The sequence below is a fragment of the Microcaecilia unicolor genome, chromosome 10, assembly GCF_901765095.1.
Source record: "Microcaecilia unicolor chromosome 10, aMicUni1.1, whole genome shotgun sequence".
Lineage (NCBI taxonomy): Eukaryota > Metazoa > Chordata > Amphibia > Gymnophiona > Siphonopidae > Microcaecilia > Microcaecilia unicolor.
The window spans coordinates 5,528,024-5,542,073 of NC_044040.1; the positions used below are offsets into that span (position 1 = coordinate 5,528,024).

A 14,050-nucleotide genomic window follows, 5' to 3' on the forward strand; every position below is an offset into this window, starting at 1 on the left:
ATTATAAACAGTGATTATGACATCACAATGGTTCCCGTCCTATTATAAACAGTGATTATGACATCACAATGGAACCTTTTTGTTCTCGCTTTCATTTTCTCTTTCCCTCTCTAGCAAAAGCTGCATTGCTTTAATTTTTTAAAAATGTTCTACAATGTTTTGGGACTGGCAATAAGAAAGCGGTGTTTTCTTTTAGCGCTGATGAGGGGGATCTGTCCCTAATGTTAAGCAGTTTCTGTAGTGGTGAGGAATTAGCTGTCAGCCTAGATGGGAGGCGGTGATGGGCTGGAATGTGCTCTGTAACAGCCATATCAGCAGGTGGTCCAGCCAAAGCCCTTGAATTTGCCCAGCTGTCTGTCAGCTGTTAGTGGCAATGAACAGCTGAGATACCAGGTCCAGCTGTATTTACAAGGTTCCAGCATGGCCTAGTGCACCTGAATATAACTTAGCTTGCGCTACTGCTGGAAAAGGTGTGAAGTTGTATTATGAGAGCCAGTGTCATTCCAAGCAGAATAACTTTAGTCCTGAGCTCTTACGCTAGCTGAAAGGCTGATGTTAACACTCGCATCTAATTGCTGTCAGGGTCCAGTGTTTCCCAAGTCCAATCCTGGAGTACCCCTTGCCAGTCAGGTTTTCAGGATATCCACAATGAATATGCATGAGATTGATTTGCATACACTGCCTCCATTATATGTAAATCTCTTTCATGCATATTCATTGTGGATATCCTGAAAACCTGACTGGCAAGGGGTACTCCAGGATTGGACTTGGGAAAACACTGCTATAACCTGTGCATATAAGTGCTGGGTACACCCCTGACCCACCCTTGTCCCCCAGGTCCATAGATTTTGCACATCAACTGAGAGGATGCTTTCCTTTTCTGCCTCATGTCTTATGTATATTTGTTTTTATGGTTTTTTAGATTATATTTTATGTATGTACAAGTAATGATTGATATTGTAAACCGCCTTGATGTGTCAGTTGGCCTGAAATGCATTATATAAAATATATCTAAATAAAATAATGGCAGTCACACACACACACGGGGCATATAAATACAGATGTGAGTACATGAGAACATAAGAATAGCCACACCGGGTCAGACCAATAGTCCATTGAACCCAATATCCTACTTCCAACGTGGCCAATCCAGGTCACAAGTACTTGGCAGAAACCCAAATAGTAACAACATTCCAGAACCCCAAAGAGTAGCAAGATTCCGGAATCCCAAAGAATAACAACATTCCAGAATCCCAAAGAGTAGCAACATTCCGGAACCCTAAAGAGTACCAAGATTCCAGAATCCCAAAGAGTAACAACATTCCGTGCTACGGAATCGGCTCAAAAGTACCTGCTTTGAAGTGGCGGCATAGACTGCCGTTGGAGTTTGGGTAGACCATGGGTGCAGTGTGCAAGTATGTGTGAGATTAGAAAATGCTAGAATTTACGTATGGACTGGAAAGGTCCATACCAGTGTGGACATCCATACCAGCTCTAAAGCCCCTGAATATAGTACAGTTGAGACTTATAGACAGTCAAGCTGGGGAATGTTTCTTCACTCCTTCAAATCATAGTAGAATGAGAGGTGATGTCATGAATATCTTTTCACTCAGTGTGTAACGAAGCTCTGGCATGTGTTGCTTTCATAGGCATCTAGCAGACTGACAGACAGACAAAGCAGCACGGCAGGACTCTGGTACACTCTCTGTACTAGGATTCATCTATAGCAGCTGTTAGGGAAAAACCCAGCTCATCGGGCAGACATTCCCAATCTAATTATTGTGATGTTATTCGTGTTCAAATGCTGTGGCTGGCTCCGTGAATTAAGATTTCTGGCATCACAGATGTTCCAGTCTCAGTTTATTGGCTGAATTTCATGATTGAGGGCTTAGGGCAGCTTCTGTGCTTTTGAGTCGTTCCTGTGATTATTAACCAGGCAAAGATTTTGACATTATTTATTTTGGATGTGGATATTGACGCTCCCCCCCCCCCTCGTCCTCCTCCTCCTCCAGAGGAAACGTGTGGGGTGTATTCCTCCCAGTCTGCTGGATGAGACTTCTCCATAGCTATAGACAAGCCAGAAGACAAAGGTTTGGACACCCCAACTTCTGCTGTGCTGTTCCTTTTGGGGGGAGGGGGAAGGAATGGGAGTAGTGAGTCTTCTAATTCAGTGGCATGATAGGAGAGATGGGAAAGGGAGTGGGATTTGATAATATTGCTTTTCTGTGGTTACAGAAAAGGAGCTTATATGATTCAGTGAATTAATGTCCCTTTCCCTATTTATTGGCTGAATTTCATGATTTTGTACCTGAAGCAATGGGGGATTAATTGATTTGCCCAGAGTCCCAATGAGCTGCAGTGGGAATCAACCCAGTTCCCCTACATCTCAAGCCGCCTCGCTAACCGTTAGGCTACTCCTCCACTGATTTTAGCTAGCATACTGACTCTGTGTGATCCCAAAAGCCATAAAACAATGAAATGGTTTTGTTTTCTAAAATTATTTTTTATCACAGGAATGCCATGTCTCCGTGTTATTATATCTGGCATTTTCACTATTCTCTGTCATTCTCTGCATCCTAGTTCATGCTTCATGTACTTGCTTTCTGTTCTAAGCCAGTCCATTTTTCTTCATGTAGTGCAAAGAAATCATTTCCTTTTTTTTTCTTTCAGCGAGGATCGAGTTATAGAGCACTACAAGAAGCTGAATGGTCAAACCAGAGGACAAGCCATTGTGAAGTAAGTGTACCTGCAGAGTGACAGGTTTATCTCCTCAGCAGGTAACGTCTGATGCTTCTGCATGTCTTAGTGATTCTTTCTCATCATCAAATGATTAAATTAGCATAAGCTTGAAAGTAGAGGCCAACTGAATTTCAGTTTTGGATTCGGCATCGAAACCAGCCTGAAAATGCCAGTGCATTTTCGCCTGAAACGGAAACTCCCCCTCCCCACCCCCCACGATCACGCTCTGCTGTCCCTACCCTGCCTGACCACTCTCTGCTGACCCCCCACCAACCCACGATCACTCTTCAACTCTCCCCCTCAGGCCACCCAGACCTACCTTAAGTAACCCTGATGGTTTAGTGTCCTGTTCAGGGGAAGGATCGAAGCCTGCTCGTTCCTGCCCGGTGCTGCTGCTGCTGCAAAATGGCTTCCAGGACTTCCAGCTGCAGTCTCACGAGACTGCCGCAAGAGGTTCTGTCAGCCATATTGAGATTGCTCCTGCTTATGCCGGTTCCAATCTCAATATGGCTGCCAGGACATCTTGCGGCAGTCTCGTGAAACTACCACTGGAAGTCCCAGGAGCCATTTTGAAGGAGGAACCAGCCATGCGCAGGAGCGAGTGGGGATTGTTCCTGTTTCCGCTACCCATTAACAGCCCAGGAGGGGGCTGCCACTGGGGAGGCGTGGGTTGTGAGGTGGGCTGCCGCTAAGGGTTGAGTTTGGAAGGGGACTGCTGCTGGTGGGTGGGTCTGGGAGGGGGGTACTTTTTGGTCGAGTGGGGAGCATTTTCATCTTCGGTTTTGGCTGAAACCAAGTGACCAATTTTGGTTACAGATTTGGTTTCAGCAGAAACTGAAGATCCTGGTTTCGGTTGGGTTCTACTTGAAAGTTATGAGCATCAACACCATTAGCACAACTTCAGTATGAGTGTGGAAATGTATATGTTTAGGGGGTCATTTACAAACAGTGCATACTAATTTATGTGCATAAAGAGAGCAGGTTCTATAACAAGGTGCTTGTAGGGGCCTATTCAACCCTTCTTTCCTATATAGAATACAAACCTAACCGGGTATATATGCACCTAACATTTAGGCTTGAGCGCTTCTGACTGCCATAGAGCTGGTATTAGTATTAGCTCCTAAGTGTGCAGATAACTTACAGTATTCTATAACTAGTAGAGTGGGACGGGTAGACGTGAATTGTTTGTTTTACTCTTTCCAAAAATACTAGGACTAGGGGGCACACAATGAAGCTACAAAGTAGTAAATTTAAAATGAATTGGAGAAAATATTTCTTCACTCAACATCTAATTAAACTCTGGAATTCGTTGCCAGAGAATGTGGTAAAAGCAGTTAGCTTAGCAGGGTTTAAAAAAGGTTTGGCTAACTTCCTAAAAGAAAAGTCCATAAGCCATTATTAAGAGGAACTTGGGGAAAATCCACTGCTTATTTCTAGGATACATACAAAACTAAAGAAAGTAGAGCACTCACTTGGAGTAATTTTCAAACACTTGTGTGATTATAAGGGAAGAGTCTCGTATAATCACCATGGCCGATTTCACTTCACCCATACGGTGAACCTCTGCTCGTGTGCGTTTTTTTAATCACAGACTCCCCCCCCCCCCCCCACCTTTCCTTAATGTGTAGAACTTAATTCGCTCTATACTTTACACAAATAATCATTTAGTTAATACTGTTTATGCTGACGGCTAAGGAACACTTATCTGTGTCTGCCGGTGTGCTCATATTCCCCGACAGGTGACTGTTTCACTATCCAAGTTTTGTCAAGGGGGAGTCATAGCACCGGACCTGCAATAATAAACAAAATGAAGAAAATTATTAGCCTACAGCTTGTGTCGAATAGTCCCATTCACATATAGCCTTGGCTACCAGTCTTACTATTTTATTGCCTTCCTGTCGCCGTGTGTCAAGAAACGCATTATGACGGCAGCGTCGTAATTGTACCGGCTCAGCCGGAAAGAGCTGATCTCTCTATGCACTTCTGGGTGTCTAAATCCGATTAGATGAAACACCCCCAATGTACATATGTTCAAGAGTATTTAAATGATAAATCCAAAAGGTTTCTCTCTGTAACGATTTTCTGTTGTAATCACCACCCCTTGGCGCTGGAGAAATCTGATCAATCACCATACACTTTAAAGTATCAACAGAATGGCCGTTTTGTATGCAATGGTGAACAAGCGGAGCCCCTAAATTTTGAGTTATTAGTCTTGAACGATGTTCGGTCATTCTTGCATGCAACGATCTTGTCGATTTCCCTATATAGACCTTATTACATGGGCAGCGTATGTAGTATATAATCCCTAAAGTGCGGCATGTGGCGTGGTGTCTCAACTTAAAATTCTGCTGCACGATTAATATTCTGCCAGTGTCGTATTCTCATATTAGCCCTCTCCTCAAGTCACTTCACTGGCTTCCTATCCGTTTCCGCATACAGTTCAAACTCCTCTTGTTGACCTATAAGTGCATTCACTCTGCAGCTCCTCAGTACCTCTCCACTCTCATCTCTCCCTACATTCCTCCCCGGGAACTCCGTTCACTGGGTAAATCTCTCTTATCTACACCCTTCTCCTCCACTGCTAACTCCAGACTCCCTTCCTTTTATCTTGCTGCACCATATGCCTGGAATAGACTTCCTGAGCCGGTACGTCAAGCTCCATCTCTGGCCATCTTTAAATCTAAGCTAAAAGCCCACCTTTTTGATGCTGCTTTTTTACTCCTAACCCTTATTCACTTGTTCAGAACCCTTATTTTATCATCCTCACTTTAATATTCCCTTATCTCTTGTTTGTCCTATTTGTCTGGCCTAATTAGATTGTAAGCTCTGTTGAGCAGGGACTGTCTCTTCATGTTCAAGTGTACAGCGCTGCGTACGTCTAGTAGCGCTATAGAAATGATAAGTAGTAGTAGCAACTTATAAAGCCGGCCATTGTGTATAAAGCTAGCTGCCTCCTGTGTTAAATCACAAGTCTTGCAATGTACTTTCTTGCATTTAAAATGTCCAAGTCTTTGATTCTGAGACGGCTGCATCAACTTCTGGCAATTGTGCTGGGCTCAATATTTCTTTCAAATTTCTCGACCGTGAAAATGCCGTCCTTAGATGATGTTCCACAGACAGGGGGTGTGACTTCATCACGTCCCAATGATGCCTTATAATGTTTGCTGCTGCTTCACCTCCCGGGGCAAATCTCATGACGAATGTCATTGTGGGATCCTCATCTACTTCTTTTCGCTTCTCTTGTAATAGGAGTTCCGTACTTCGCCCTACAATAACCCCTCCTCAACACTTTTTGCGGGTATTTTCCTTGTGTCAGTTTTTCACTAAACTGTTGTGCCTATGTCTTATAATTATCAACTGATGTGCAAATTCTTTTGACGCGGAGAAGCTGTGAAAAAGGGAGACTCTCGAGTAGCGCCCTTGGATGGCAACTACCATTACTCCAGAAACGTGTTATTATCTGTTGGTTTCATAAATACTTTGGTGGTAAACGTCCGATGTGTTAATTGCACTTCAACATCCAAGAAATGTATCCTGGTATATGACCACGACAGAGTAAATTATAGCCAGACTTCGGCAGGAGGGGGTCCAGAGCCCGAGGTGAGGGGGCACATTTTAGCCCCCCCCCCCCCCGGTGCCGCCGACCCCCCCCCCCTGCCATTGCCGACCCGCCGCTGCCGCCACCACCAACAACAACTTTGACGACCCCTGCCGCCGACCCTCTCGACCCCCCCTCCCGCCGCCAACCCTCCCCCTTCGCCGTGGGCTACCTTTGCTGTTGGGTGACCCCAATCCCCGCCAGCCGAGGTCCTCTTCTTCCTGCTAAGGCTTTGTTCTGTTTCTGACGTCCTGCACGTACAACAGAACGAAGCCTTCGCGGGAAGAAGAGGACCTCGGCTGGCGGGGATTGGGGTCCCCCGCCAGCAAAGGTAGCCCACGGCGATGGCGGTGGGGGAGGGTTGATGGCCAGAGGGGGGGTCGAGAGGGTCATTGGCAGGGGGGTCCAGGGCCAAATCTACAAGGGCCCAGGCCCCTGTGGCCCCTCGTAGCTACGCCACTGGTTGAGCCACGTGTAGAAATCTGTTAAGTCCTCCGCACTCCCAAGCCATAATAAAAAAACATCTTCTATGAAGAGATGCCAGATGCCAATCTTAGACTGGAAAGGAGAATGGCGCAGCCATCGATCTTCAAACGCCGCCATAAACAAATTGGCTAATGTTGGAGCAAATGTTGCCCCCGATCGTTGCAAGAATAATTTGTCTTTAAATTGAAAAAATATTTTGCATAGTTCTAATCTAGTTAGCACATAAGCACCGCCATACTGGGAAAAGACCAAGGGTCCATCAAGCCCAGCACCCTGTCTCTGACAGCGGCCAATCCAGGCTTCAAGAACCCAGCAAACCCCCCCCCCCCCCAAAAAAAAAATGTTTTTAATAATGTTCAATGGACTTTTCTTTCAGGAATGTGTCCAAACCCCCCTTAAACTCTGTAAGGCCAGCCACTGCCACCACATTCTCCGGTAACAAGTTCCAGAGTCCAACTACACGCTGAGTAAAGAAAAACTTTCTCCTATTTGTTTTAAATCTACCATATTCTAGCTTCATCTTGTGTCCCCTGGTTTTGTTGTTGTTTGAAAGTGTAAACAAACGCTTCACATCTGTCTGCTCTACTCCACTCGTTATCTTGTAGACTTCTATCATATCACCCCTCAGCCGCCTTTTCTCCAAGCCGAAAAGCCCTAACCGTCTTAGCCTTTCCTCATAGGGAAGTCGTTCCATCCCTTTTAGTTAATTCCAACAAAAAGTGGAAGCAGCATAAAATGTATTGTACTGTTTGGGGATATTGCCAGGTACTTGTAACCTGAACTGGCCACTGCTGGAAACAGAATGCTGGGCTTGATGGACTTTTGGTCTGTCCCAGTATGGCAATGCTTTTGTTCTTAAGTTTGAGCCCTACCCATGTGTGCATCACCTTACAATTACATGCTGTTTAAGTTACATGGGTATTTAGTTACAGAATAGCTCTTGGGTGGAATTTTAAATCTTTTCACACATTAGGGGTAGGTAAATATTAACACCTGTGTTATAGAATTGTCCCGAAATGGAATAAATGGCTTTAACTTGGACTGCTAGTAAAGGACTCCATGTATATTTATAGGTCAATTTTCAGAGGGATGTCCATGGGTAACCACATGGCTGGCCTCAGAAGCACCCCCCCCCCCCCCCAATAGTTCCTCAGTGGGGGAAAATATGCACACTGCCAACAGCACACATAATTTTCACTTTAAGGAAAGAGACAGTGCTAGGGAAAAAGTGGAGGCAGGTCCAGGAAAGCACCTGTGGGGACTTACTTTTCAAATCCTCAAGCCTGCGTTCTTTACACCCAAAGAGTGGGCAGGTTAAATGAAAACTGGCAGCGACACAGGTGACGGGATTGTCAGAAGAGGACGCTCCACAGGGAGTTTGTACCCACAAGCCTTCGGGCCACTACAGCCCACTGGAAATCACCCTCATCATGTATATGTACTGCCAGAAAAATTGGGATTCTATTGGGCTCATTTTCGAAAGAGAAGGACGTCCATCTTTCGACATAAATCGGAAGATGGACGTCCTTCTCCCAGGGACGTCCAAATCGGTATAATCGAAGCTCGATTTAGGACGTCTTCAACTGCACTCCGTCGCAAGGACGTCCAAAGTTCAAGGGGGCGTGTCGGAGGCATAGCAAAGGCAGGACTTGGGCATGCCTAACACTTAGACGTCTTTGACCCATAATCGAAAAAAACAAGGACGTCCCTGACAAACACTTGGACGTTTTCACCCGGACCTGTTTTTCTTACGACTAAGGCACGCCCAAAATGACCAGATGACCACTGGAGAGAATCGGGGATGACCTCCCATTACTCCCTCAGTGGTCACTAAACCCCTCCCACCCTCAAAAAAACATCTTTCAAAATATGTTGTGCCAGCCTTAGATGTCATACTCAGGTCCATCACAGCGCATGCAGGTCCCTGGAGCAGTTTTAGTGGGTGCCGTGCACTTCAGACAGGCGGACCCAGGCCCATACCCCCCTACCTGTTACATTTGTGAAGGGAGCAGCGAGCTCTCCAAAACCCACCAGAAACCCACTGTACCCATATATAGGTGTCCCCCCCTTCACCCTTAAGGGCTATAGTAGTGGTGTACAGTTGTGGGTAGTGGGTTTTGGGGGACTCAGCACACAAGGTAAGGGAGCTATGTACCTGGGAGCAATTTATGAAGTCCATTGCAGTGCCTCCTAGGGTGCCCGGTTGCTGTCCTGGCTTGTCAGGGGGACCAGTGCACTACAAATGCTGGCTCCTCCCACAACCAAATGGCTTGCATTTGGCCGCTTTTGACATGGACGTCTTTGGTTTCAAAAATCGTCGAAAGTCAGAAACGTCCATGTCTAGGGGCGTCCAAATTTAAGGATTTGGAAGTCTCTGGCAATATTTTCAAAACAAAAGATGGACGTCCATCTTGTTTCGAAAAAAAGGGTTTCCCTGCCCCTGGATTTCACTGTTTTGCAAGGACGTCCAAATCGCAACTTGGACATCCCTTTCGAAAATGCCCCTCCACATATTCATTATAATGTTTGTGTGGATCTTATGATTTTATATGTTCCTCCTTATAAGTGTGTATTAAATAATGTGGTAACTCAGTATATAGATATATCGATATATATATATATATATTAATCAGAAATATAGGAATGTGAAAAAAAAATTAACATCCCAGAGAGAAGGTAAAAACAAAGGGGTCAATATTCAATACAACTTAACTGGCCAGAAACGGCCACTGACCGGTTACATTGCTTGTTCTGGGCTATCCTCTCATTTTCAGCAGCACTTAACTGGGTGTTGCTATGAAAATTAGAGCGGCTAGTTCCTAAATGAAAACTGGCTATTTGGGGGGGCGTTATGGGGGTGGAGTCAGCACTTGGCCAGTAAAGTGCCAATATTCAGTACTTAACTGGCCAAGTTAACTGCATAAAAGTCAATCCTATCTTTATGCATTAACCCACAGCTGGTAAAGTGCTGAATATCGACTTAACCAGCTATGAGTTAGCCAGCTCTGGAACTCATTGCCGGAGGATGCGGTAACAGCGGTTAGTGTATCTGGGTTTAAAAAAGGGTTTGGACAAGTTCCTGGAGGAAAAGCCCTTAGGCGGTTATTGAAATTGACATGGGGGAAGCCACTGCTTGCCCTGGGATTGGTAGCCTGGAATCTTACTACACTTTGGGGTTCCGGAATCTTGTTACTCTTTGGGGTTCCGGAATCTTACTACTCTTTGAGGTTCCGGAATCTTTTTACTCTTTGGGGTTCCGGATCTTGTTGCTCTTTGGGATTCTGCCAGGATTGGCCACTATTGGAAGCAGGATACTGGGCTAGATGGACCATTAGTCTGACCCAGTATGGCTACTCTTATGTTCTTACGTAAGCTCGGACATGGCCTGGCATTGAATATCTAGAAATAATGCCAGCAGTGGTCAGCAAAACACTCAGGACCGCCGGCTGAATGTTCGCCCCAGAGTAGCAGAAAGGCAATATTGTGTTGATGAACCCAATGTTGTAGTGTGATCTGTGCTTTGCTGGTTTCATTCCTGATTTTTCTTTTCTTTTCTTTTAGTTATATAAGTGTTGTGGAATCCCTTCCGACGTATGGCGTGCATTATTACGCAGTGAAGGTACGCTGGGCTGGGGCAGATTCCCTGCATATATTGGAGAGAGAACTTGTGCAGAATACTGACACCTGCCAAACTTTTCAGCACGCAGGATAAGCAAATGTGCTTATTAACTCTGTAGTAAGGGGCTGTTGTTTCTCAGATCTCCTTGTCTGGATGTTGCTTGTGAATATTTAGCAAAAAAAAAAAAAAAAAAAAAGCAACCTAAAGCAGTTTACAGTAACTTAATAAGAAATACAATTTACAACAGCATAATTAATACATAGAAACCTATAAAAATCCCTTCCCCCAGTCTCCACCCTCACCAGGGGTAGTGCAGAGTTACATAACATCATACACATGCCCCAGATTGTTTATATGGCGGTTAGAGTTGCATGGGCAACTTAATTGGTTAACAAGGCAATCGACCAGTAACGAGCAATTATCAGCACTAATTAGAATTTACACATGCAACTTTCTAAGCGTATTCTCTAAAGTGGTGCGCGTAAATTCTAACGTGCAGATCTCAAAAAGGGGTGTGGCCATGGGAGGGGCATGAGCGGGTCATGAATGTTCCTAAACATTATGCGCACTGTTATAGAATATGCCCGATTCGCGCCTAAGGGTTTTTTTTAATAAAGGCACGCTAATGTTTTTAGTGTTGCAGTAATGATTAGCGCGTTGTAAACACTAGAGACACCCAGAGTAATATATGAGCATCTCTAGCGTTTAGCGTAAATGCTAGTGCTCCTTTTTAAAAGGACCACTAAGTTAGACACGGGGATTTACAGCAGATTTTAGTCGTAGAAACGGGTGCTACCCGTATTCTATAAACCGTGCCTCAGGGGCATAGCTAGACTTCGGCGGGAGGGGGGTCCAGAGCCCAAGGTGAGGAGGCACATTTTAGCCCCCCCCCGGTGCCGCCGACCCCCACCCCGCCATTGCTGAACCCCCCCCACGCCACCAACTTTGACCCCCCCGTCATTGCTGAACCCCCCCCCCCCACGCCACCAACTTTGACCCCCCCAGCCATTGCCGAACCCCCCGCCACCAACTTTGACCCCCACCCGCCGCCGACCCTCTCAACCCCCCCTCCCGCCGCCAACCCGCCGTCGCCTACCTTTGTTGGCGGGGGACCCCAGCCCCCGCCAGCCAAGCCAAGGTCCTCTGACTTCTTCCCAGTCCCGCGCAAGGCTTCTTTCTAGTCTGACGTTCTAGTCTGTACAACGTGCAGGAAATCAGACTAGAACGAAGCCTTGCGCGGGATTGGGAAGAAGAGGACCTCAGTTCGGCTGGCGGAGGTTATGGTCCCCCGCCAGCAAAGGTATGCGACGGCGGATTGGCGACAGGAGGGGGTGTTCGAGAGGGCCGTCGGCAGGGGGGTCCAGGGGCAAATCTACGGGGGCCCAGGCTCCATACTGGTTATGCCACTGCCATGCCTAACTTTAGGCAAGGTCTGTAGCGTTAAGCACAGTTTATTTCTGTGCCGATTTTTTTTGGCACCATAAATAGAATTCACCCCATGATGCAGAAATATCTATGATAAAGCAATAACGTAAATTAATAGCATTATATAATCAAAATGATCAAAACATTCCCAAAATAGTCAACAAAATTTCAATCCACTTCTCTACTTTACTGTCTGACCTCAGTATCTTCCCTCATGTTCCTCCCTCATGCATTCTGAAGCATCACTACAGTGCAGATCAGAGACGTCCTGCAAAAATATTTGTGGTTACAGCTTAATGCCATTTTGTAAAAGGGATCCTTTGTGATCTGTTTTCAGTTAAACTTAAGAGCCAAAGATTTCAGCTCAAAATCCATCTTAATTTAGGAGTTTAAAATCTATGCTTATAAAATTTAGGCTAGCCATTACTCATCAGTAATCGCATGGGTCTTCCCCTAGATTTATGAGCATAGTGCTGAAAATCGGTGCTAAGCTCTGTCCTAAATCCAGCCCTGTTTTTCACCCATTTTTTTATGCTGCTCAATTTAGGAGGTTAGTGAAATTTTGAGTATAAATGAAGGCACTCAACCCTAGTAAATTTTCAAAGAGGCCAATTTAGGCCCATAACTGTCAAAGTTGGGAGCATAAATCCTTTGAATATCGGGCCCAAAACTCCTACAGACAAAGGATAAGAAAAAGCAGTAAGACATGAGCTTGGACAATGGCGCTGAGAGTTGCACTGTGGTCATCCTTCCCCTCCCCCGCCTCCCGGTTGTAGCTAGACAGATGCCATCACTCTTACTGTAGGTGTGGCTACCAGTAGCGGTTGTGCAGGCAAAAAAAAAAAAAAGTTTTGTTTCATTTACCATGTTGTTTGGCATTTTTTAAAATTTTGTTTTGTTTTATTGAATAGAAGAAAGGGGTAGACCAGTGGGATTATTGATGAGGAATGGCTAAAAGTAACTCGACGCCAATCCTGCGTTTCGGCTCCTGATGCGCCTGCCTCAGGAGTCAAGCATATATTTTTCTGTAAAATAACATAAATACAGTAAAAACTCTTAACTAAAAACATTGCTTTGGAATCACATTGGTCTACCCCTTTGTTTTATTTCTGTTTTGTGGGCCGTTAGGGGTTTAATTCTGCTCTTTTTGTTGTTGTTGTTGTTGTTGTTATGTCCATTTCAGGGCCATTATGCACACTGTTAACCGCACCGGAAAAACCTGAAATTTGGGGGGTTCTCCTATCATTTCAGAGTAAAAATGATATGAAACATTGCAATTTCCCAGGTTGTTTCAAACAAATACACATCCCTGTAGTTGGTGGGTGCAGCAGAGGGTACCAGAAACCAGCTTTGAAAAATAGACACTGCTCTTAGCTTAATTCATGTAGGGGACAATTAAAAACTGCTTGTCAGGCTCCTGTTGTTCCCAGGAGTTGCAAACTGAGTTTCAAAGGGAAGCGACCCTAGGACAGGTCCCCAGTGAGTGGCTGAGGTATGGTTGAAGAGCTGAATTTCCCTTGAGTCATTCACCACAACAGTTCTGCTCTTTCCCTATGAGGGTCCTTTACCGGTGCTTTTTACTGGGTGTTCCACTGGACTTAATGAAAGAAGTCTGCATTGCATTTCAAAACATCCATTAATGCTCAGCATGCCTTTGTAAACCCTTGACTGGCAGAGGAGATGGCTTGATGGCTGTTGAGTTTTGCTAACTCTAGGGCTTCTGGAATGCTGTAATCCAGCACCAGCCTGGTGTTTCTGCCAAACTCAGAGCCCTGAAGCCAGATGTAATTTCAGGATTTCTGAGGAAGGGCGTGAAAAGGAAAAAGTGTTCTCATGGGCAGCACTGCTCTCTCTCTCTCTCTCTCTCTTTCTTTCTTCCCTTATAGGACAAGCAGGGGATTCCTTGGTGGTTAGGACTGAGCTATAAAGGGATTTTTCAGTATGACTACCATGACAAAGTGAAACCAAGGAAGGTGAGTGGCCTTTTTCAAGATTTCTACAAGGTGAAATGCATCGATTGGGGTGGAGAGCTTGGAGGATGTTGGCACACTGAGCTACTATCCATTAGGAGAGGTTATGCAGCTCTGGGTAGTGAAGGGTCACCTCTAGCTCCCACAGAAACCTGGCAGAACCCATGTAGAGTAACTTAGTGGTTAGAGCACTTGACATTGAGGGGTGCATGG

General features: G+C 45.3%; 1 protein-coding gene across 2 annotated transcripts in view; it reads left to right on the forward strand.

Annotated features, from left to right (window-relative positions):
- Nucleotides 1-14,050, forward strand: part of FRMD4A (FERM domain containing 4A) — a 362,260-nt gene that overhangs the window by 232,835 nt on the left and 115,375 nt on the right. For both annotated transcript variants that reach the window (XM_030216141.1, XM_030216142.1), the window contains exons 9-11: nucleotides 2,671-2,736; nucleotides 10,385-10,442; nucleotides 13,754-13,840. In XM_030216141.1, coding sequence (XP_030072001.1) covers nucleotides 2,671-2,736; nucleotides 10,385-10,442; nucleotides 13,754-13,840 — 211 coding nt within the window. The remainder of the gene's footprint in view (nucleotides 1-2,670; nucleotides 2,737-10,384; nucleotides 10,443-13,753; nucleotides 13,841-14,050) is intronic.